General features: G+C 51.9%; 1 protein-coding gene across 1 annotated transcript in view; it reads left to right on the forward strand.

Moving 5' to 3' along the window:
- SHISA6 (shisa family member 6) overlaps positions 1-23,959 on the forward strand; it is a gene marked incomplete at its 5' end in the record, with an annotated part of 262,156 nt that continues 238,197 nt past the window's right edge. The window contains 2 exons of the mRNA XM_002921187.4: positions 1-449; positions 21,399-21,559. Coding sequence (XP_002921233.3) covers positions 1-449; positions 21,399-21,559 — 610 coding nt within the window. The remainder of the gene's footprint in view (positions 450-21,398; positions 21,560-23,959) is intronic.

The following is a 23,959-nucleotide window of genomic DNA, read 5'->3' on the forward strand; positions in this document are numbered from 1 at the left end:
CGGGCGCCCGGCGGCCCGGAGGCGGGGAGCCGGCGGGGGCAGCCTGCGGCGGCGGTGGCGGCGGCCAGCGCGGCCGTCACCTACGAGACGTGCTGGGGCTACTACGACGTGAGCGGCCAGTACGACAAGGAGTTCGAGTGCAACAACAGCGAGAGCGGCTACCTGTACTGCTGCGGCACCTGCTACTACCGCTTCTGCTGCAAGAAGCGCCACGAGAAGCTGGACCAGCGCCAGTGCACCAACTACCAGAGCCCGGTGTGGGTGCAGACGCCCAGCACCAAGGTGGTGTCGCCGGGGCCCGAGAACAAGTACGACCCGGAGAAGGACAAGACCAACTTCACCGTCTACATCACCTGCGGGGTCATCGCCTTCGTCATCGTGGCCGGCGTCTTCGCCAAGGTCTCCTACGACAAGGCCCACCGCCCTCCGCGGGAGATGAACATCCACAGGTGAGCGCGTGCGTGCGAGCGGCCGCCCGGTGCCGGTCCCCGGGTCCCCGGTCCCCGGTCTCCAGCCTCCCGCCGAGCCTCGCCCCTCCTAACGTGCGTCCCCGGTCCTCCTCACACTCGCACCACCAACCACATCGCTCTGACTCTCTGAGACCAGTTTTTCTCCCTTGCTTCCTTGACTTGCAAATAAATCCCACCTTGCTTATTTCCACCATTTCTTCAGAGTCCAGAACGCATGCTTTGATGGTAGGGGGGTTACGGGGCAAAGTAAGGATCCGTGGAGCCCATGAAGTTTGAGTCTAGGAATTTTAGGAATTCTATAACCCTGGATGGGGGGGGTGGTGGAGGTGGGGTCCAAGGTTCAGTTTTCAGGGCAAGTGGGCACTTTGGGGGTAGGCTCCTCTTGCATTTTTTTCTGAGCCTAACGGGCACATCCTCTTCGGTCTAGAATATTGAACAATGTTGGAACCTTACAGGAGGGAGTACCAAGTGATTTGGTATAAGCTGCATGTTCCCTGTGTGGGACTGGGGGTGGTATGGAAGGGATGACTCCCGGGGAAGAAGGGGTAAAGATTTCTCCATTCCATGTTGACCAAAGGCAGATGGTGTCTCTTCACTGCCTCCTGCCCAAGTGGGATGCTTATTTTCCTGCCGAGACTGGAGGACTTGGTCTTCAAACCCTGTTGGCAGAACGCTCTGAGTTAACATTCCTGCTGTGTTAAGCCCAGTGGGCAGCTTTTTCCCGCTCATTTGGGGGGGGGCGTGATGGGGGCAGCCTCCTCACAAAACTTAGGCCAAGAGCTCATAATATGGCCGTGCATGGCCCTACCCTGACCGCCTCCCACCCCACCGCCCTGGCTCCCAGGGTGTCCTTAGCGAAGTCAGAGCCCAGAGAACAGGAAACTAGCCTCTCTTCCCAAGTCACGGACCGATGCCCCCAGGGGAGGCAAAGTTAGCTTCCAGTCCCCTCCTGATGATGAATGGCTGGACTTGGTTCAGCAGAGTCTTTCAGGGAACAAACCCTGTCCCAGGACATGCCCCCATTTTTGGCACATAGTGTGAGGACTGCCCTGGTAACCAGGACCCCTCCTCCCCCAGACCAGTCCTGCTTCTGAGTGTGCCCAGCAGGCCCCCACCCCGAACCACACAGCTTAAGCTCATTTCTATTCTTTCGGCCTGAAAGCCTTCTTCCTTTGCTGCTGTGGACATTAATCAGCCGTACCTTGATGAAGAGAGAGAAAGGCAGATAGAAATTTCTGGGCATGATTTTTTTTTTCTTCCTTTGAAGATGTTGAGAAAAGATGATACTCCCTGGCAGGTTTTATTGAGTCAAACGCACGACGTGTGGGTATTTCCATACTGACAGTACATATACTTGGGTGTTAGACCTGGGTGCTTCCAGAAGCAGACCTGTGTATAATCCTCACTCATCACCTTAAGGAGCCACCGTTCCCCATTCCCCCCATCTTATCTATTAGGTAGGGAGTCTGTGCCTGGCTGGTCCCCGGCATGGATGGAGGCATTGTGAGAAGTGGTGTGCAGTCAGTCCGTGTCTCCTTTGGGTCTGGTCTGGTGAAGGGTTCTCGCGCATGGCTCACCTTGGAAAGCAGAGAAGACATAGCCTGTGGGCAGGCACCTTCCAGAAGCCGATGTGCCTTGTCCTTATCGTGCCTCTACCTACCTCTAGGCCCCAGAGCCTTGTTCCTCTTCACCTTCTCCTGGGCTCCTGACCTCTCATCCCACCTTCCCCTGCCCTGACTGTGGCCTCCTGCTGGTGGATTCCCACCAATCTTTCTTTTGGTTTCTTTCTTCTCTGAGATTTTCTTCTTTTCGACTGAGCCGCCCCCTGCCCTGCCCCTGCCACCACCCTACTGAATGGATTCATCATCACCTGGGAGGATACTGATGATGGTGTTTGGATGCTAGTGCTGTCCTCTGTCCTATTGGTTTTGTGACCCTGGACATGTCACTGTCCCTCTGGGTGTTTTCTCCCCTCCTCATCGTGACTCGTTTGTGTCCAGGTGTGTGGCTCGGGGACCGTGATGGCGTTGGAGCAGTGTGGAAGGGAGCCGAGTCAGCCTTAGACCGTGATGTCAATATGGGATGTTTCTCCCTCAAATTCACCTCCTGATTTTATTCAGTTCACAGCTTCTCTGCCAGCAGCCGTAGTGTTGCCTGCTCGGTGCTTTGGAAACCGTCACACAGGGGCCTGTTCAATGGGGGACAATGCCTGTCTCTGCGTTCGGGGGAAAGGGGCCAGAGCACGAGCCATCCCTCGAGGACACTCCATGAGTGACCTTGGGCAGGGCAGGGGACGCTTAGTGTCCAGTTCTGGGTGACTCAGGCACCACGGCATCCCCCCTCGACCTCTCCCCTCCCCGGGAGTGTCAGGGTGAGTGTGCACAGGGCAGGGAGCTGCTCCCCGACTCCTGGGTGCGTTCCCGCAACGCATCTCACTAGAGGTCACCGCCTGCCCTTCTGGTGGGGGGTTTCATGCAGAGGGTCTCGTTGGGAACCGCAGTAGGGAAAAGGGAAGAGAATGAGTTTTCCTTGGGGAGAGTGGGGAGAAGAAAGGAGGCACCCTCTCCAGGGGTCAGCGGAGGAAGTGGGCTGCGTGTGCGGTTCCATATGCCTTGAAATAGTTCAGCAGAGACATTTCCTTTCTGAAAAGGCAAAGGATTTATTCCAGTGTGTGAGCCTCTCTCCGGAGATGGTAGCCGGGCAGGCAGGGGCTGGGTCCGAGGGAGGAGAAGCGCCTCATGGGAAGGCATGTTTGTGGGAGGGTCAGAAGGGTTGAGGGGGAGGCTGCTGTCCCCAGATCGCCCATCTGCCTCCTCCTGGTGTCCCCAGGCTAGCCGGCCCTCCGCCTGCCCGTGGCACACATTCCTTAGAGCCCGGCTTCCTTTCACTGCTCCGGCCCCCGCAGGGAAGAACAGATTTAGTCTTTTCCAGAAGTGATTAGACCTTGCCATCCTGTTTCTGTGTGAGAAGTCGGTGTTTGTAGGGGACACTCTCAGCTCTCGGGGGATGCGAACGGGGGAGCAAAGCCACCCTCAGGTGGACCCCGGGGAGGAGGAAGAGACAGACGGCCACAGGGACCAAAGGTTGAGCTGTGCTCTGGGTCTGGGGAGCCCCTGGACTTGGGGTGCCCACCTTTCCAGCTGGGGCCCCATCTCCCACCCGGATCACTACCTCAGTTTCCCCTGTTCCCCTTCCCCGGGCTGAGGCTCGGACTGATAAACCACAGGCACACATTGAGTCTTATACTGAGCCTGAGCGGTTTCTCCATTACTTCCTGGGGCTGTCGATCCAGCGACGGGCTGCTGAGCTCCCTGGGGCAGGGGGCAGGGAGCAGGGGCTTCAGCCCAGGAAAGGGCCCCCTCGGAGCTGCCTCACATTCAAATCTGTTCCCTCTTCCTCCTCACCTGGAGTCGATTCATTAGTGTCCTGGACATGGGACTCTCCACGCAAGAAAGTGGCTTTTTTTTTTTTTGTTAGGGACTACTTAGCAGCTGGGCCGGGAAGATATTAGGGTGCTGTAGGTGTAGTTGGTGAAGGCGGGGCTGCCCCAGGACCCTCCCACTCTAGGGAGATGGAGGGGATGCAGGAATTTGGGGTGGGGGGTCGTGCTCAGGGTGGCCGGCAGAAGAAGCCCAGCAGGTGTGGCCAGGAAAAAGGAGATGTGTCAGGAGGCAATCCGACAGCCCGCAGGGAGGGTCCTCCATCCTTGGGCTCCTCTGCTTATTTCTAGGGAAATCAAGAGAACACTGTGTTCCACCTTTTCTCCCTCTAGAAATCTGTGGCAAACCCAAAGAGGCCTGGTGGGTGCTCGCAGACTGCCTCACTCCAATAGCAGGACCCCTTTGCCCGGCTGATTTCGTGAATTCTCTTCCTGGTTTCTCAGGCAATGAATTGTCACAGCATCCCAAACACTCCCATTCCTTGGAGCACTGCAAACTCACTGTAATGAGTTGATTTAAACAGAGAGTCAACTTGTTTTTCAGTTCAAATAGAGCAGTTGGAAGGACAGGGGGGAAAAAATCGTGCCTTGGACTGACTGAGCCTTGCTTTTTTTCTGTTGCCTGGGAGGGAAAAAAAATGCATGTAGAGAAAGCAGGGAAATTGTAGACAAATTTAAGGAGGATTCTGGAAGAGGGGTTAGGGAAGGACACCAGGAAGACAGAAAGAGGCAAAGATGGCAAAAGGAGGGAGGTAATGGGGTGAGAAGCAGATGCGTTTCCCAGGTCCTGGGCTACAGGCAAATGCCTTTGGTCCCACGGAGGAGCCCTGCTCACCTGCTGGGGGGCGACGTGTGTCTCAAACCATATAACAGAAGCTTGTAAGGTGCGTGTTACCTTGGACACATGAGGCTGGCAGAGTTCATTCTGGATTTAGCAGGTCAGCCGTGCAAACTGCTTTACCAGAATCTGTGCGTTGACAGTTCTGCCTAGTCTGTTGCTTTGCTGCCTTCTTGTCCTCTCCCACCCCTCCCCAGCCCGGAAGGCACGCCCACGTGTCTCCCCTCCCCACCCACGGCCGCACCCCAGGCTCCCAGCGCGTTCCTCAGGACTTATCTGCTGCTGAGATACCAAGAGTTTGCCCACAGTGCTAGACTGCCAAGACCCGGGTAGAGGAAAAGTCCAATTCACTGTTTTCAACCTATTTTAATAGGAGATCAGATTGATTTGGCAGTTGGTTCCGATCCAGGGGTTCCATGGCTGAAGAAGTGAGCTGATGGACAGAGGTTAATTTCACCAGCGCTGGGTAGACGTGCCCACAGAGGATCCCGAGTAGAAGGGAGCTACACCAAGGGAACCATCATCCTTCCCCCTGCACTGCCCGATTTCTCCAGGGCCTGCCAGGATCAATTGCCCTTAGATCTTAACTTCCCGGCTGCCTTTCCGTAGTGAGTGTGAATCCCCACCTCAGGCTGGAAGGGGCAGCCGGCCACTGGCCGTGGGATGTTACCCCTCACCTCCCGTCTTGCCCCCGTCCCCCGTGCAATGTGCTGCATAATCTTGTTTTAAGATTATGGTGAATTCAGGTCCATCTTGTCTCACAATATTGGTGATATCCCTTGATGACATGCATCCTGTCGTCATCCATCCTTTCGACATCCACAAAATTGCCTTCCGCATTTGCAGGTGACATGTCTCAGATTGGCGATGGGAAAGGCACTAGACTAGAGCCTGGGTTAAATTTGTTTTTTAAATACCTTCTGATGTGATTTTTTTTTCCTCCCCCTCTTTTCTCTGTCTTGGGAAACGCCAGCCCATTATTTTTCCCTGAGTCACATTTCTGACCTCATGTTTCTAGTAGGTACGGCAGACACGAAAGAGGGCTTGATGCAAGGGTTTACCCACAAACCTTCAGAGGGTCTCCGTCCCTTGGCCTTGAGCAGACTTATTTCACAACTGTTCAGGATAGATTTCTCCCTTGTCTATTCTTCTTCTAACTCTAGAAGTAAAACCAAAACGTCCTGAAAAGGCAGCGTAATACAGTTGACCCTTGAACAAAACAGGTTTGAACTGCATGGGCCCACTTGTACACAGATTTTTTTTTTTTATTTTTTAGTTTTAATCTGCATTTTTTTTAAAGTAAGCTCCAGGCCTGAGGTGGGGCTCGAACTCACGACCCTGAGATCAAGAGTCACATGCTCTCCCGACTCAGCCAGGCAGGCACCCTCAGATTTTTTTTTTTTTTTTATGGGTTGGCTGCCGTGTTATTGGGAAGGCTCCTGGTCAACAGTAGATTATTAATAGTTCAGTTTTTGGGGAGTCAGAAACTACCCTTGGATTTTCAACTGCATGGGGTGGGGGATTGTTGTCCCTAACGCCTGCCTCGCTCAAGGGCCAACCATCCCTTTTCTTACTTTGTCATCATTATAGAATTGTAGAATTTTTATTGCAGGCCAGTCATGTAGTGTAACTTCCTGATTTTATAGGTGAGGTGATGCCAGGGGAGGCCAGATCACAATGCCAGGGATCCCTGGCTAGTGGGGGTGCGGGGCCTGCATCCTGGGCCCGCCCACATTCCTGCCGAGGTGCAGTTCAGCCCCTTCTTGTGCAGGGAGAGCCTACCAGGGCTTCACTTTACTCACCTGTTTCTCGGTCCCACCAGGTAACTTCCAGATGTTTAGAGATGTGAGTGACGGCCTTCTCCCCTCTCTCGCTTCCCTACATTGCTTTGGTCCCTCCTCATTCAGTTTGACCATCCCCTAAAATGATTTCTGTCTGTCTTCCCCCGTCCCCTTGCAGTTTTCTGCAGGTCCCTTTGCAGAGGACGATAACCTGATCTAAACACCATCCTTTAATAAGATCTGAGGGATGCGGAGCCCTGAAGAAGGGGAATGCAATGAAAACCAGAAAGTTGTTAAACACGGTAGAGGGCCACCGAGTAAAACCGAGGGCCGACCTCTGGAATTCAGAATGTGGGCTCTGAATGCTTTCTGTCTCTCCCAGAGCTGGGGAGGGGGCACTCTGAGACCTACCAGGTTTAGTGAGTTTCAGTTTTGCCAGAGACCACCAGAGACCTCCAGGCACCCTGTGGCCCAGTGTGGGGGGATCTTACCTTTGTTCTCCAGGATGGCTCCTGGCATATATGATAGCTCTGTGAGCCACAGAGGCATGTTCACTGGGGCCGGCCCTCGCCTTTTCTCAGCGCTGGGCCATGACCCCACAGGGACAAGGTGGATATAAGGTGAGGGGTCCAGAGAAGCTTCTAGAAGGATGGCTAATGAAGCTGGAAATTTAGGTCCAGCCATTCTGTGAAATTCATCTCGATGGCATGCAATTTGGGGCCCGTGTCCTGCAATGTGCCTGATCCTAACTTTGAAAGAACCAGGACGTACGTATCCTAACGTGTCCTCCTTCTAAGCGGTCACCTTGGGAGGCCCCATGCTGCCTCTTCTCCAGAAAACGTTGCCACGGTTCCTCTCCTGGAAGTGTTCTCGGAGCCCCATGGCATGTCATCTTGACTCTCCCTCAGGGCACAGATTTTTATCCTCTTAGGGTAGATGTGATTCTTGTAAGCAGCGATGAGTCACGGGGCTGAGGCCGATGAATGGAGTCAGTGATCGGCCAGTTATTCGCAGACATAAAGGGCGCCTCCAGTAATGAGACCTGCTTTCCTGGGAGCCGCAGCTGCTGTCCCCAGAGGCCAAGCCCAGAGGAGGCGTTCCAGTAACGAACGCCGGCCCTGCTAAGCAGAGCCCGACTCGCCACGAGGGCCACTTCGCAGGGACCACTGTGCACGCAGAAGGACTCACCAGCCTTAAGAAAACCAGCTTCGTGTCCTATCAGCGTGTCCAGGCAGACAGTGGGGGCGCTGGGGAAAGAAAGGAGTTGATTATGTAGGAAAGAGTTCAAATAACTGTCCAGAAAGGGAGAACCAAAAAAAAAAAAAAAAAAAGAATGTCCCACATTTCTTCATGAGATAAGTAGACAGCTCAATTTAGATTCCTAATTTGATTCTGAGGGTAGAGGGACCCAGTTTCTCAGGGATGCCTGTGGCCAGGCTTGGGGTCAGCGCTGGAGGGTTTCTGCGCCCTCCCTTCTGTCCTCGTGGATGCCGTCTCCTCTGCGATCTGGTGTTCACATGAGGCCCCTGCTCAGACAGCCGTCGGTGAGATAGAAATGTTTGCGCGTGCGGGGAGGTGGGGCTGCCAGTGAGCATGGCCCGTGGATTCTCAACGTGCATTTACTGCGCCCCTCCCCCTCCTTGAGGGGTCCCCCCCAAGAGTGCCCTCGTGGCACGAGATTGATCACAGAGGTGGAGCGAGCGTGGGGCAGGCTGAATTTAGGGGCAAGTGACAGGGGCCTACAGGTGCTGCTTGTCGCCAATTCTTGTCCTTTTTGGAGCTGGGGAGCTGTGCCGCTGGGGGGGGGAGCTGGCATTCCACTTCTCCATCAGGAGTTAGCGGGTGGTGAGGGCTGGGCACTGGTGGTGCCCCCACTGCGTGGGCTGGGGCACAGCCTCTGGCCTTGCAGACCCCCTAATGGGCACTCCTGGGCCCTGGGTGGAGTCAGCCCTGCTCTGTGGCTGGGGAGCCCCCTTCCTCCACTCAAAGGTCAGGATGGGGGAAGCTTTGTTTCCCTGGAAGCTTACACAGCCTTGTCGCCTGTGCACCCTGGGAAAGCTGGGGAGGGTCAGAGGCCTCAGTTAGAGGAGGGCTCAAGGTCACGTGGATGAAACAGGGAAGGTGGTAGGGAGAGGCTGGCGAGAGCTCTCAGTCTCCAGGGCTTCCTCTGTGCCTGGAACCCTGCTATGCACTTGCCACAAACGGTCTCACTGCATCCTTCCTTCACCCTCTGGGATTAGGTGCCCATTAAACGGGTGAGGAAATCAACTCGGAGAGGCTTAGTAACTTGCCTAAGGTCACACAGCTAGAACATTGCCAGTCTCCATCTCCTTTGGGGGCCAGCCGGCTCTCACCTTCCGAGATGTAAAAGGGTCAGTGATGCTCAGATGCCTTGAGAAAGCAAGGAGCCCTGTGCCCGTGCCCTGGCATGGGTTATCGCGGTGAGAAATGGGGGCACCACTGCCCTACAGATCAGGGTACCGCAGAACCAGACTGGTGGCCTTGCTTACATTGCCTGCAGGGCACAACAAAAACAGCAACCTTTTACCATATTGGCAGAACCCCGGGGCAATTCTGCACAGAGTCCCAGCTCCAGAGAGTAAGAGAGGCGCTAGGGAGAGGAAGTGATCTGGGGGCAAGAGGATGGACCTCGGGCCATTCCCAGTTCTAATTACTGAGGCCTACAGCTCGCAAACAGCTCCATTTATCACCGCCCCCCTCCCTGCCCCATTCATAACATGTAGCACAGTGAACATAAGACAGTTTCGGCCAGCTCGCTGCCGCTTGTGGCCCTGGTCCTGTGCTTTCCCTGTTTAATTCTACCAGCCTCGTCTCCTAATTCCTCATTCTTTCCAGGTGTTTCTCTGTTTCTTGTGACCTCGAGTCCCCTGTCCTGAAAGGCATGCTCGGAGGAAGGCATCCTAGGGAACCCTCAGCGCCCTGGGCTTTACCCCCAAACTTCTGTTGTCCCGGTCAGTGGTGGCGGTCATGGCCATGGTGGTGGTCAATGGTGGGGCTCTTACTCCCTGGCCTGTGGTGCCCGGGGCAGGGTCCCTGATCGAGGAGGGCACTCACCTGATTGAGGGGGGTGTGGGAAAAATTTCCCTAGTTCCCCCCAGGGAGGGGGGGGCTCCTGGACACCGCTTCCAGTTCCCACCCCAGCTCAGACCCATACGGGCGAGAGGGACAGGAGAGCCACTGTCCCCACCTCGAGATCATGGAGGCAGAGTTCCAACCAGGCTCTGGGTGGCTACAACCTTGGCCCCGCTCCCCGGGCGTTTGGGAGAGGACTCGCTGCTTTCTGCAGGCTTCCCAAACACTCATTATTCCTTGCTTTTTTGGCATTTGGTCTTGTGTACTGTTCCCATTAGCTCCGGCATTAAAGTCTCATTACTTAGGACATCTGTCCTCTGGACATATTCGCAGCTCCCTTAGCCAAATGTCCTCTTCTGGGAAGGATGCTTTCCATTGGGTACCCTCTTGGATCTTCCTTCCGTCTTACTGCTCCAGGGAGGAGGGATTTGAACCCAAGAGGGCTTAGCAGGGGAGTGGCTGTTCATTTTAAGTGGCGCCTGAGAGTGGGTTCCAGAGCCCACCCGTCCCCTCCCTTTGGAGGTCTTGGGCATGCAGACCCTTGCCGTCATCCCTAGGGGTTGGGTGGGAACGGGCACTGGTCCCCACCTCTCAGGCACTGAGGGTGCTCTGGGCCCCCTGGAAGAATTGGGATTCCAGCCACCCTGTTGGACTAGCAGCCGGCTCTCTGTGACTTTTTTGGCTGCGTCCCAAGAAGTTTGCTGGAACTTTCCCAGGGGATGATCCCCTAGAGGCTTGGGGGTGGGGGTTCTTGATGGGAAATCACACAGCTTTTCCGTTCTCAGATAATCAGCAGGCAACGTCTTGGCCACCCCCTGCGGGAGCGCCTCCTTCCCCAGCCTCAAGCATTCACCAAGACGATCGGGTCTTTCAGCAGAGGGTCTTTCGGCTTCTGTCTCCCTCCCTCTTTCAAGTCCCATTGTGAAAATGTTTCTTCTCCTTCCTCTTGGTATCTTTGTCCACTATTGCTTGTTTCTCCCATCTGCCCTGATTTTTCGATCCCTCTTCCCTCCCGTTGGGTTGTGTCCCTTTGCTCTCTCTTCCTCCGGCTCTCCTCCTTGAACTTGTCCTGCTATAACTTTATTAAACTGCTAAACAGAATCTTCTAATGCGGCATGTATCCAAATCGGACCTGGGTGAGGTTGTTTTTCTTTCTTTTGTCCGACAAAAATCTGCGATGAACAGATTAATGGCTCAGACAAGACCGCAAAGATTGTGCAGGGCGCGTAAACCCTGCGGAAGGACAGATTTTTCGAGCAGGCTCTTCATAGAAGGTTGGCATGCTCATTACCAATCATTCTTATCTCTTCAATGGAGTCGCTCTCCAAAGATCAATTTTCGTTTTTTGTTTTTGTTGCTTTTTTTCTAGCCTAGTTTGTAATCCTGCAATGGCCCAGGAAGCAGTAACAATGCATTTCTTTTAGAGTGTTTTAGAATTTCCATGCCCGGTTCATTGATTGGGATCAGCCTGCCCCCGTTTCTGGTGAATTGGTGATGCTTCAAACTCCCTTTTTAACTCCTTCGGGGAGCCCCTGCTAATTGCACCTCTTGTTTCTTTTCTTTTGTATTTCCCCGAGTTTTTAGAATCCGGAAACTCTCTCTCTTTTGGCTTTGGGAAGTCTGCTATGGGTTCTGCCACAACCCAAAAGGTTCACCTCCTTCTGTCTTGCCATGGATGAGCTGCTGGACACCAGGGGTTAGGAACCCCGGGTTTCCTGGGAGCTGAGATAAGAGGCAGGCTAATCCCACCTTGGGTCCCTTCCTGTCGCCCTGCCCTTGGCGTCCTTGAGTCCCTTGGCCCCAACTTTGGTCTGTTAGCCTGGCTGTGGGATGGGGGCTGTCAAGTTGTGGAGGTGTGTTCTTCTCTGGCTCCATTCTGATCTCAGCATCCCTGGGAGGTGGAGACAACCGAGTGTACATCCCCACTGTCAAATGTAACAGCCCTGGGAGAAAATGCGTTTTCCTTGCACGCTCCCTTCAGGTAAGAATGCTATCTGCAGTGGCCTCCCGTGATTGCTTGTTTTCATCTTAAACTCAGAGAATCTCTTGGGTGAAAGGGACTTAGGAGGTGTTTTATTCCTCCCATACANAGGAGGTGTGCATTGATACCTGGGCTCCCTCTATTCCTGGCGTGGTCCGTTAGGTTCTTAGGACCTAATTCTCATTAATTCTTATGGGGAGCCAACATTGACTTCCTGGCATGAGGCATACCCAGTGGGGCAACACGTAGGAAATGTATCGTTTCGGCTGGAATACAAGAAGTCTTCTTTCTCTATGAAGATGTCAGTACACGGCCCCTTCGGTCTCCCTTTTTCTTGGATAAACTCATCCCGAGTTATGAGTCTGTTCCTCACGGGATGTGGATTCAAGTGTTCGTGCCTGTGCGAAGGCCGTTCACGTAGAAATGGGCTTATAATTCTCTAACAGAACCCCAGGCGACATTTCCAAGAGCAACATGCAAGTCTCAGGCATTCAGACGCCTTGCAAACATCTGAAGATTCCTTTTGGGAAATTGATCCGTCTCCAGGGCTAGGCACCTGTCCATCTCCCCGACCACGATGTCAGGATGACATGTGTTTGCTTGTCTGGTTCACACCTGTACTTTATGCCTAGAGTAGGGCCTGGCACAAGGCAGGTGCTCAGTTAATGTGGTTGAGTGAATGAACGGCTTAAGTAATTAAAATGGGGGGGTTGTTGGGTGGTCTTTTTGTGTCCTCCACTCTTCTGATGGTTTCATTGAGGTGAAGATACTCGAGCTTGGAAATGCCAATAATGTTTATACTTTTTTTTTAAAGAAGGAAGGAAGGAAGGAAGGAAGGAAGGAAGGAAAAAGAAGAAAGGAAAAGGGAAATAGGAAGAATGAAGAAAAAACCAAACCCAGCTGAATCCTTTGCAGAAAATGTTGCCCTGGCTAGTGTGATGGTTTGCTCTTCTGTGCCCCACTGGAATCCTTTGTATTGCTCAGGAAGTGAGTCTCCTTGCTTTTCAGTGGCACTTTATCTCGAAGATTCCTGGCAGTCTCGCAGAAGCACAGTTTGTGACAGCCTCGCTGAGAGAAATGGATACTGTCTTTGCATTTGGCCATCAGCAGCCAGGTTCAGGGTTCGGGGAAGACGGCCGTGTGATCAGATGCAGGCCTGTCCTTAGGCCTGAGCGGAAAAGATGGGACGTGGGTGGTCCCTTCCAGGATGACCCATGGCCATAGCATGCCAGGTGGCTCCCTCTTCACACCCAGAGTTTTACCCATCTGGCATCATGGAGTCAGTCCTCTGGGATGCCCCTTTTCCACCCATACTTCTGCTGTGGTCCTATGGGCTGCACCTGTGCACATACTGGGACCTTGTCTTTGGATTTATTTATTAATCAAATATTTATATAGTGCTTTCTGGTTGCCGGGGTCTGTCCTAAGTGCTCTATGAATATAAACTCGTTTAATCTCCATAATAACTCTAAGAGGTAGATGTTCTTCTTGGCCTTATTATTTTAGCTTTATTTTTTCCATGAGGACACAGAACCACGGGGCACTTCATAACTAGCTGGTGATCACAAGTGTACTAAGTGGTCGGCATTCTCGCCCGGGGACTCTGGCTCCAGGATCCCCACGAGGCTACCCCACCTTCATTTTACCTCAGCCGTGGATTTTGGTCTGTGCACCTATGGCACATCAAGAAAACGATGTCAAGGGGCACCTGGGTGGCACAGAGGTTAAGCATCTGCCTTCGGCTCAGGGCATGATCCCGGCGTTATGGGATCGAGCCCCACATCAGGCTCCTCCGCTATGAGCCTGCTTCTTCCTCTCCCACTCCCCCTGCTTGTGTTCCCTCTCTCTCTGGATGTCTCTATCTCTGTCGAATAAATAAATAAAATCTTTTAAAAAAAAAAACAAAAACGATGTCAAGGTAACAAAAGAAAAAAAAGCCAGCGGCAGGTACATTTTTCAACTCCTCTGTCACCTGGCTGCCCATCGCTCTGCTGACACGACTTGGGAGCATTTTTGTTTTCCCCAGGTTGAACTGGTAGCCATCCTCGACCCATCGAGGTCTTTGATTCATTCTCAGACAATCCAGATATTTCTGGAAAGTCTAGGTTTGGTGTTGATGCTACCCAGTTTCCCACTACCGGGTAAATTTTCACATGATTCATGAGGCCAGGAATGCAGTGTGTGGAGGGGATGCTCTGAGGGGTGGACGGGGGGAGACCAGTGGAGGCACATCTATACTCCTCCTGGCTCGTGGCTGGCCGTCGCGCGACAACCCCCCGACAGGTGCCTGTCGGGATGGAGCAACGTGCCCTGCTTGCCTGGGAAACAAAGCAGGCGGGCCGAGCCTTCCCTCCCTGGGTCCCATGGTGTTTATTGGCCACGATGAATTCTGATTGTGCCCGGGGACAACTCAGACCCCCAAAACAGCTCAGTGCAGATGCACAAACATTGTTACCACAACAAAGGAGATCTCCACACCCATTTGGAGCCTGTCTGTATGAGGAGAGCGGTCTTGTACACGCACAAAGCCAGCAGCTGTGTTTTTCAAGTGGACTGTGAGAGAACCAGGAATAAGAACTAAATGAAGCCATTCTCCTTGGTCCATGTTTATTAAAAATATATTCACTTCGGTTGTCCGGAGCGCATATTTCAGAGAACGAAGGCGTGCCGACTGCCCAGTAAACAGGTAGGAGGATGAGGTCACAAAAGACACTAGCTCTTCTCAGGGTGGCAGCGTCAAGCAAAGGCTCCATTCTCTGAGACTCAGATAACCAGAATATTCGATTTAACTGGAATAGAATTTCTACATTCTACTTCTAGGAGAAATACAAAAGTAGCCATCAGAGATTTACTTAGAGACGGGGAAAAAAAAAACAACCTTTCTTGGTTCATCCTGCAGTTTTTACACAAATGGCTCCATTTTCCTACAGTAGCCTGCATTTTGCTTAGTGTTCTCCAAAGAGAACTTAAGATTAGGCTGGTGGCCCTCTCATGGAAGAAACTTGCATTCTTAAAAAAAAAAAAATTAATTATATTCAGTATATTCTACTTAATTAGGCAGGAATGCTTTTAGAAAATTCTTCAAGATCAAGAGTGTTCTCATTAGTCCTTGGGAGTAAGAATATTAACCAGAGTAGCTTATTCATGGAATAGTTGATCTGTTTGGCCTTTTATCATACCTATCCAACAGCAGAAATGTCTTCCTACTCCTTCCAGAAAGAGAAAGGACACAGTTAGGGGTCGAAGTGAGCCAGGTTGCCTTGCCCTTGGCAGAGAAAAGCTTACTGGACACTAGGTGAACTTACTTTCTCCCATCGGTGGCATTTATGTGGCTCGGAACTCCTGAAACAGAAACTCCACAAAGCCCAGGGACTGACTGCTGGGGGGACGGCAAGGGTTTGGTAGACCAGGACTGTGGCTTCTCACTGGGGCCTCGTGCAGAGCAAAGGCCTAAGGAAGTATGTGCTGTTCTGCTCAGGACTTGGTGGGACAAAACAGTTGCCTGCTAAAAACAATGTTAAAAATGTTCCAAGCTGCTGTTGTCGATGACTCACGAAGGTCTCTAGAAATGGGTAGCCGAGTGGGAGCTGGCTTCTGTTTGGGCCGATTTGTCCGCTAACAGTTGAGCCCTCTCTAAAACCTTGTGTTCAGAGACCACTGAAGGGATGCCTTGGGTGGAGAAACAAATGTGACCGAGTGGATGGAGGGACAGGTGGATGGACGGACGTGCGAATGGATGAATGGATAATCCGGTGGTGTGAAGGCAGCCTCTGTCTCTGAACCTATGCTTCAGTGGAATCTGGATTGACCACCTCCTAGCTCACCTCCCTTGGGCAATATAGCTAACCTTGCAAAATCTTAGAACTCTCTGCAGCTGATTGTGGCTACTGATAGCATCTACCAAATTGTGTGGTTTTGAGAATTAGAGGATACGGTGCATGTGAGAGTTTAGCATTGGTGTCTGGCACATAGTGATGGCTCAGTCAATGATAGCGGTCCATTTCCTAAGTCTTTGAGTTCCTGCTGAATTTCCTAAGCAGCTGAGATCATGAAGCAAAAATTAAGGTTTGATTTCTCTCTTGTCCAGGGGAATCACGTGCCCTTTTAAGAAAGATTCCATATCTCTTGAAGGCAGGTGGCCGATGAAATATCAAAATGTTGACTGAGCCTGGTCCTTGGTGTCCAGATAACTCAACACTTTGGGACATTCAAACACATTTCCATTTCGTTGGGATCGCTGGCACTATTAACCAAGGTTTTTAAGCAGGTAAATCAGGGGTCTTGACCTGAATCACTCCTTTACTGGTCATTTCTCCGTGCCCAGGTGTTAGCTGGCATTTGCTAACTTGGCAGACCCAGTTGGAGAGACCAGGCTGACCCAGCACGGGGCAGTGAGATGAATGTAAGCAGCAGGTCCCAGTGAGCAAAAGGACACCCAGACTCGGGTCACGCATGCTGGATTTAAATTTCTCTTCCATCACATACCAGTCCTAGAATCCCTTCTGAGCCTCAGTTCCTGGTTAAAAATCGGTGCAGGAACACCTGCCAAGGTCACACAGGTTTCCAGTGGGTGTCACAGCGGGTCAGGCAGGCGAATGCGTGTAGACCCTGGTTCGCGCGGCTCAGAGGGGGGGGTGTCTCAGTGTTGCAGATGGTGGAGACACAGACATTGGCTCTGAGGACCCCTGAAGTTTCCTGGCCTGAGTCTCACAAACGGCTGTTTTCCCTGCTCCGATTTGCTGCCCAGTTAATTTACTCTCCCCTGCTTGCCACACATCGCAAAAGCCAAGGAATCTGTGTGCCAAAGGGAGCTGTGAACCAAGGCCATGATCCAGGCAGTTCAGGCAAAGAGTGTGCTTTTGTTAGACATAACATGGCGCGGGGGGAGAGGAGGTTGGGAGGAGCAGGACAATTAGCAAGATTCTTCAAGTTCTTTTTTAAAAAATTTATTATTATTATTATTTTCTTAAGTAAATGCTATGCCCAACGTGGGGCTCAAACTCTCAACCCTGAGATCAAGAGTCGCACACTCCACCAACTGAGCCAGTCAGGCGCCCCAAGATTCTTCAGATTCCTAAATGAGATGCTTTCAGGGGGCCTGGGGGTCAGGTGGGGTTGGCCTTTCCCTGGGAAGCCCCCTCTGTCCTCGCTTGCCCAGCTCTGTCCTGTTCCCACTGCCCCTCCCCAATCCGAGCCCCCCCCTTCTGGCCGTCCCTCCTCCTCCCTCACCTTCTGAGTCATTTCTGAGTGCTTTCTCTGACTTTCTCCTTGTTCCTCACTTTCCCTTTTGCCCCCTCCACCTACTTGTCCCTGCCCAGTTCTGTCCCCTCCTCTGTGTCCCTTTCTCTCAAGTCCAGTCCCTGCCTTACTCCCTCCACTCTCTCTTCCTGTCTCTCCCCTCCTCTGTCTGTCTGTCCCCTCTGTCGCCTGCTTCCTTCTGCCCCCCTCTCAGACCTGGAAGTGGCTGCCCACTCTCTTGCAAGCCCCTCCTCCCCCTTCCTCAGTGACCGATTTTCCTTCCCGCGGTTGGAAAATAGCTCAGGCCCTAACCCATTTCCTGGGGGGCATCCAGATTAATTAGGTGAGACTGGGATGGCACGTTTCAGAATTAGAATAATATTTATCAGGCACCCTGGGGAGAAGGGGGTGGAAGATGGAGAGGGGCAGAGGAACGGGAGCGAGGAAGGGAGGTCACGAGCTGAGGGGCTGAGGGAAGGGGGTGTGAGGGGAGCTGCCAGAGGGCACTGCTTCTAAGGACACTGCCTGGGAATCAGGGCCACCTCTCCCCGTGCCGGAAGGTGAGGGACCGGGAGCCTGCCCCCAGAGAGCCTGCCTCTTCAGGAACACCTCCTCTAGTGAGTCCCTCCCCTTCGGTCGTGCTGCCCAGCTCGGCCCCCCAACCGGGCATCTGGAAAGGATACAGTGCAAGTCCCTCTCTTCATGAGGAGACGGCCTAACTGTCCCCCGGTTAGAACTCCTTCTCCAGCTGCAAGCCCGACCCAAGCTCACCGCTATCCACCGACCCTGATGGTCTTCAGAAAATTCCTGTGTGTATGTAACATGGCCGGGCGGTGGGCCAAGGCCTCAGGGTACAGCGAAGGCCCCGACAGACAGGCCCAGTCCTTGGGGACGTTCCTTTCAGTGTCTCCGGCCCAGCCCCGTGCCTGATCCTGGTACGGGCTACTCTGTAGATTATCGATGGAGTCGGATTGCATGGAGCCTTATTCAAAGACTGGCTTCCCCTCGTGCTGCCCAGAGATGGCTCAGGGTTTCTTAACCTCGCCACTGTTGACATTTTGGGCCAGATCATTCTTTGTTGTGAGGGGCTGGCCTGTGTGTGGTAGGACGTTTAGCGGCACCCTTGGCCTCTGCTCACCAGAAACCAGTACTCCCGGTCACATGTACTTGAAGAGCTATCCCCAAGAAGTCAGATAATACCAAATGTTGGCATAGAATCCCATAACACGTGGTCTTGGGTGACTGCCTTCTTTCACTTAGCAGGAAGTTTTCAAGGCATCTATCAATAATACATCATTGCTTTTTCAGGCTGAAAAGGGGCACCTGGGGGGCTGAGTGGGTGAAGTGCCTGCCTTCGGCTCAGGTCATGATCTCAGGGTCCTGAGATCGAGCCCCAAGTCGGGCTCCCTGGTCAGTGGGGAGTCTGCTTCTCCCTCTGCCTCTGACCTCTGCTCATGCTTACTCTCTCTAGTGCTCTCCCTCTCTCTCAAATAAATAAATAAATGAAATTTTTTTTTTAAAGGCTGAGTAAATACCCCATTGTGTGAGTATTTCATGTTTTGTTTATCCATTCATCAGTCGATGGACATTTGGGCTGTTCCCACCTTCTGGGGATTATTGGTCATGGTTCCTAGGAATCTTCATAGACAGGTGTTGTGTAGACATGAGTTTTTGTCTCTGTTGGGTCTCTACCTAGGAGTAGAATTGCTGGCCTGTAGGGTGACTCTATGTTTAACCTTCTGAGGGCCTGCCCAACTCTTTACCAAAAGGCCTGCACCATTTTACCTTCCCAGCAGCAGCGAATGAAGGCTCCCGTTTCTCCACAGCCTTGCCAACATTTGGTATCATCTGACTTCTTGGGGATAGCTCTTCAAGTAGATGTGACCGGATGTCCCATCATGGTTTCGATCTGTATTTCCCCGACGACTGACGATGCCGCTTTTCAGTGCACCTTGTTTGGAGAACTGTCTTCTCTATCCTTCGTCCATTTTTAAATTGGGTCGTTTGTTGTTTTTTATTGTTGAGTCGTAAGAGTTCTTTACATATTCTGGACATAAGTCGCCTCTCAGACACACGATTTAACAAATATTTTCTCCCATTTTCTTGATGGTTGTGTTCCGTTGTCTGGATGGTATCGTCGGATGCAGACAAGGTTTTAATTTTGGCAGAGTCCAGGATTTCTACTTTTTTCTTTGCTTGCTCGTGATTTTGGTGTCATATATATGAAACCTGAGGTCACAAAGATGTACTTTTATACTTTCTTCGAAGAGTTTATAGTTTCAGCTCTACTATTTAGCTCTGTGATCCACTTTGAGTTATTTTTGCATCTGGGGTGAATGAAGGGTCCAACTTCATTCTTTTGCATGTGGCTGTCCCCTTGTCCCACCGCCATTTGTAGAGGAAACTGCTCTTTCCCCATTGAGTGATCTTGGCACCCTTGTTGAAAATCAATTGACCATAGATGTATGAGTTTATTTCTGGGCTCTCAGTTCTATTCCATTGGCCTATATTTCTGTTATAACTTTCAAGCTCCCTGTTTCCTTACCATGGGAACATGGTAGGAAAATGTCTTCGATAACCAGAGGAATGAAGGAAACCAAGGTAACTTGCATAGATATGTGGTGACAGAAATACAGAAAATATTTATAACATTTTGGAATTAGAAGGGATCTAATTGGAAGGGTCATGGTAGTTTAAACCCTTTGTTTTGCTGGTGGGAGAAAAAAGATCAAATTTCCACTTAAGAGGTTAGCAGAGCTGCCCAAAGTTGAACAGCTCATTTGGGATTAGGACCCAAATCTCTCGACCCTCCAGGGCAGTCTTTTCATTCCTATACCCTGAATCTCAGGTCCCTGATCTGGACCCTGGGTCTGTCTGAACATCCTTCCCCAAGCTAGTGAGCTTCTGTGTTCCCCCTCACTGCTTGGTCCACCCCAGTGAATGAGGAGTGCTGCCATGTGTCTGTTCCTCCCTTTTCAGCCAGAGAGAAGATATCGCCAGCCAGGGGAAAGTGTTTGGAACATCTGAAATTGCTATATAAGTGCCAGTAAATGATAAGATTGCCAGGTTGATGCTCTTCTCCTCAGAAGGTTCAGCATGTCAGAGGCAGCATAATGGAAGGCAACAGTTCACTCTCAGACACGCTTTTAGACTGCAAGGGGGCAGGGTGCCGGGTGTCAGAGTTCCCGTGTGAATGAGCTGGGGGGGGGCGGTGGGCCGGGCTGGTTGGCGGGAGGCCTGGCGGCATGGCGCCTTGCCCACATATCAGGGATGCCCTGAGGAGACGGAAGAGACCTTGCCTAGCTTGTACAAAACAGGGCTGCACTCAGAACTGGGGACCTGGCCCTGAGATGGCCTTCCTTCTCTGGGGGGTGGGGTCTCTTGTAGCTTGTCCACATTCGCCTTCGCCACCTCAGACTATCGCTGCCTGCCTCCGTTTACCATGAACAGTGGTCACACCCACAGGTCACATGGCACCCCCACCGAGCAAGGCCTGTTTGAAACCAGGTGGCGGAGCGATTTCGCCAAAATTGTGAGCCCTTAGGTGATGAGAACCGTGTCCTGTTTACTTCTGGCTCTGCGGAGACGCGTGCACGCTGGGTCCTCAATAAATGTGCATTTGGTGGTTGAAGGGACGTGTTGAGTGAATACAAGCTACTCAAAGTCGGGGTAGCTGGGTCTTTTGTGGGGGTGAGGGGGGCACTCTAGCCACAGCAGCATCTCTGTGCGTCCCTGTTTCTTCTTGTCTGTGTTTGTGTATTTTCCTCTCTGTGTTTGTAATTGTCGCCTCCTCTAGCTCCAGTTGTGCTCACGGGCCACACCATCCGTGTGGTCGGGTGTTTGCTTTGTTATCTGTACGTCCTATCTTTGCAGTTACGTCACTCCTTCTTTCCTTCCTTCCCTTTTAAGATCTATTTATTTATTTATTTGAGAGAGAGAGAGCACGAGTGGGGCCAGGAGGGGCAGAAGCAGGCTCCCCGCTGAGCAGGAAGCCCAACATGGGGCTCGATCCCAGGACCCCGGGATCATGACCTGAGCCAAAGTCAGATGCTTCACCGACTGAGCCCCCCAGGCGCCCCATAGATCACACCTTTCTTTGATGGTGGGAGCTGTGTGTTGGGTCCCCTGTATACAGTACATGATACCAGGTGGGTGTTTTTCAAAGAGGCGATTGTTCCCATGTTATTAGTAACCTGCTGCTGGAGGTGAGGCCACCGATGCCAGCCCTTCCCTGCGGGGGCGTCATGCTGGCCAGCTGTGCACATATCTGCCTGGCATAGGGGGGTGTTTGGGTGACCAGTATTTTGTCTTTTATGAAGATGGAAGCCATAATTGCTTCCGTTTAATGCCTGTACCCCCAGGCATGGCATCTTCTACCCTGTATCACCCCCAACCTGGGACCAGCACCAGATGTAGCTGGGCTCCTGAGAACACAATATTGTGTGCGTCTCCTCCCGTTGCTCTGTACATCAAAGGGCCCGTGAAAGTAAGCCAGCTCCCTCTGTGGCTGTGTCCCCCTGCTCTGTGAGTCTCACTGTGCCATCTCCTCCTTGTTTAGGGCTCTGGCCGACATCTTAAGACAACAGGGACCAATCCCCATAGCACACTGTGAAAGAGAAACTATCTCGGCTATCAATACCTCTCCCAAAGAGAACACACCGGTCAGATCGTCCTCCAAAAACCACTACACCCCCGTGCGTACGGCCAAGCAGACTCCAGGTAAGTGAGCGCTGATCACCCTGCGTCTTTGCTGGGGGTGGGGGTGGGGGGGCCGGTGAGAGGTGTCGGTGATGTTTCGTTCCGGTGGGGCAGGTGGTGCTCCACGGTGCTGTGGGAAGACAGGGCTTGTGGATGAGCCTAGGGACTGTCTCCTGGGGAGGGCCCGATATCAGAGAGACCGGGCCATCGAGGGTCCTGGCAGGAGGAGAGTGGCCGATTCAGGGCATCCGTGATCGACTCAGTGGCTGGCAGACTCTCTTACCTGAAAGGAGGCTTGTGGTGGGTACGGTGGAGTGTGGTCACCCACTTGCCCACGGGATGGGATGTTTAGGTTGTCCAGGACACCAGATACGTAATGAGAAATGGCCACAGCCAGTTGTAGAGATCCCAACTATCGGAATCTCAGAAAGTTCTTCCTGAGAGTAGGGATTATGTCTGTATTATAGGGTGACCTTGTCCTGTGCTCTGGAGATTCCCCCGGATATATGATGAGTTGCCATGTTCTAGCGGTCATCACGATAACCCCATGAAGGAACCGAAGCAGGGTGTATTTTTCTTGCCATATGGATCAATAAATGAAACTCAATGAAATTTAGTGACTTAGGCAAGATCACTAAGATGGGAATGGTCATAAAAACATCAGTGATATGGTAATACAACTCCCATTTATTTGGGTCTTGCTCTGGTCTTTACGTGTATTTCCTTACTTACTCTTCACAGCAATCCTTAAAGTACTTATATTGTCCCCATTTCATAAGAGGAGCAGAAGGGTTCAGCAATTTTTCCTGAGGACACATGGGGAGAAAGCAAGCCAGGCTCCAGACCCGGACCTAGAGGTTGCAACAGTCAGGGCTTGAAAACCCTAACGTCTTGACCCAGGTGGGGACACGAATCCAAAGGATCTGAGTGCATAGTCTCCTTCCAAGTGCAACTGGGCAAGTCATTTCCCACGGTGAGCACGACCAGACAGCCTAGTACTGACCCCAGTCCCTGGTGTGACTTTCATTTTGATACTTGGATCTGAAAGCTTGCCATCCATCACCCTAACGCCTTTTGGAGGGTGGGCTATATAGGGTCTGAACTTTACCTGCCGGAAGGATGCGTAGTCTCTTGGTGCCAGGAGGTATGTCCCAAATTCAAAAGTGTCGTGAACGCGCTGCCGAGATCAAATTTCTTTTCCGTTCATTCTTGAACTTGCTTCAATTTGTTAAAGCAGAAACTACATACTTGCCTTCCAGGTGATGTACTGAAACCTTTTGAGGAGGTGATAGAAGGGAAGGGCATTCGTCATCAAAAATTTGCACCTGTATGTAAATACATGTATTCATCCAACATTTTTAATATGATTTAAGGGGATTCATGGACCCTCCCAAAGTTAGAAATCCCTGATTGAGAAGTGAAGACGAGATCGACCTTTGCAAAAAGTTCTGCGATGAACTTTTAGCTTTTCTATCATAGATGCTTACGATGTAAGCAATGGAAGGAAGCTCGGTAAAAGCATCTGGACTGGTGGTCATCTATCCAGGATCTATCCCAAGATCTCCTAGGAGCTCTTAAAAATGCTGATGCCTAGGGCCTCCCCATTAACTCGCATTTCCAGGGACGCTGCTGGTATCATTGCTTATGAAGACCTTCCCAAGGTGATTCTAACACTCAGACAGGGTGAAGAACCGTTGGTCCAGATGGAGTCCTCGTTTTATGAGTAGAGACGCCAGAAGGCTCTGCTGGTGGTTCTCAAACTTGGCTGCACGTTGGAATCACCCCGGGGAGCTTTCAAAACGAGGGATACCCGGGACCCATCCCCAGAGAGTGTGATTTAATGGATGCAGGAGTGTGGCCAGAGCAGGAGGCGGGGAGGTGGGTGCTGCCATCTTCCTAGCTGATTCTATCGTGGAGCAAAGTTTGAGAATTGCCGGGTGGTGGAAAATGGCATAAAGGTACCATTCTAACTAATCCTTATTTTCATTGATCACCGATTAATCCAACATGATACAATGGTGTTACGATTAGGGTTGGGGAAGGTATTTTCGTCTTCCTGAAGACTCATGGTTTGAAGTCAGGCTTCTCCGGGACCTCGTCTATGATCTTGGAACTTCAGGTCACCCTGGTGTCCGATGCACCCCTGGGACTTTACTCCGACCCCACTCTGCTCTGATTTCCTCTGTCTCAATCATCAGCCTGCTTGTGCCCAGCCAGTGAATCCAGGCCGATTAAGTGGATAGTTCCAGTTGGCTCTTAAATGCATTTCTGGGCAGGAAGATTTGTCATTTTTCTGGTCTCGGCATATATCCTCTCCCAGTAATCCGAGAAGGAAAGCTTAGAGTTCTGTGATTCACTTCTGTGCTCGTTTGGAGAAATCCCACCCTGTATTTCTCCACCTGGAAATCTTCACTTTTCCTT

Source organism: Ailuropoda melanoleuca, chromosome 17 (genome assembly GCF_002007445.2).
Source record: "Ailuropoda melanoleuca isolate Jingjing chromosome 17, ASM200744v2, whole genome shotgun sequence".
In the NCBI taxonomy this organism is placed as follows: Eukaryota; Metazoa; Chordata; class Mammalia; order Carnivora; family Ursidae; genus Ailuropoda; species Ailuropoda melanoleuca.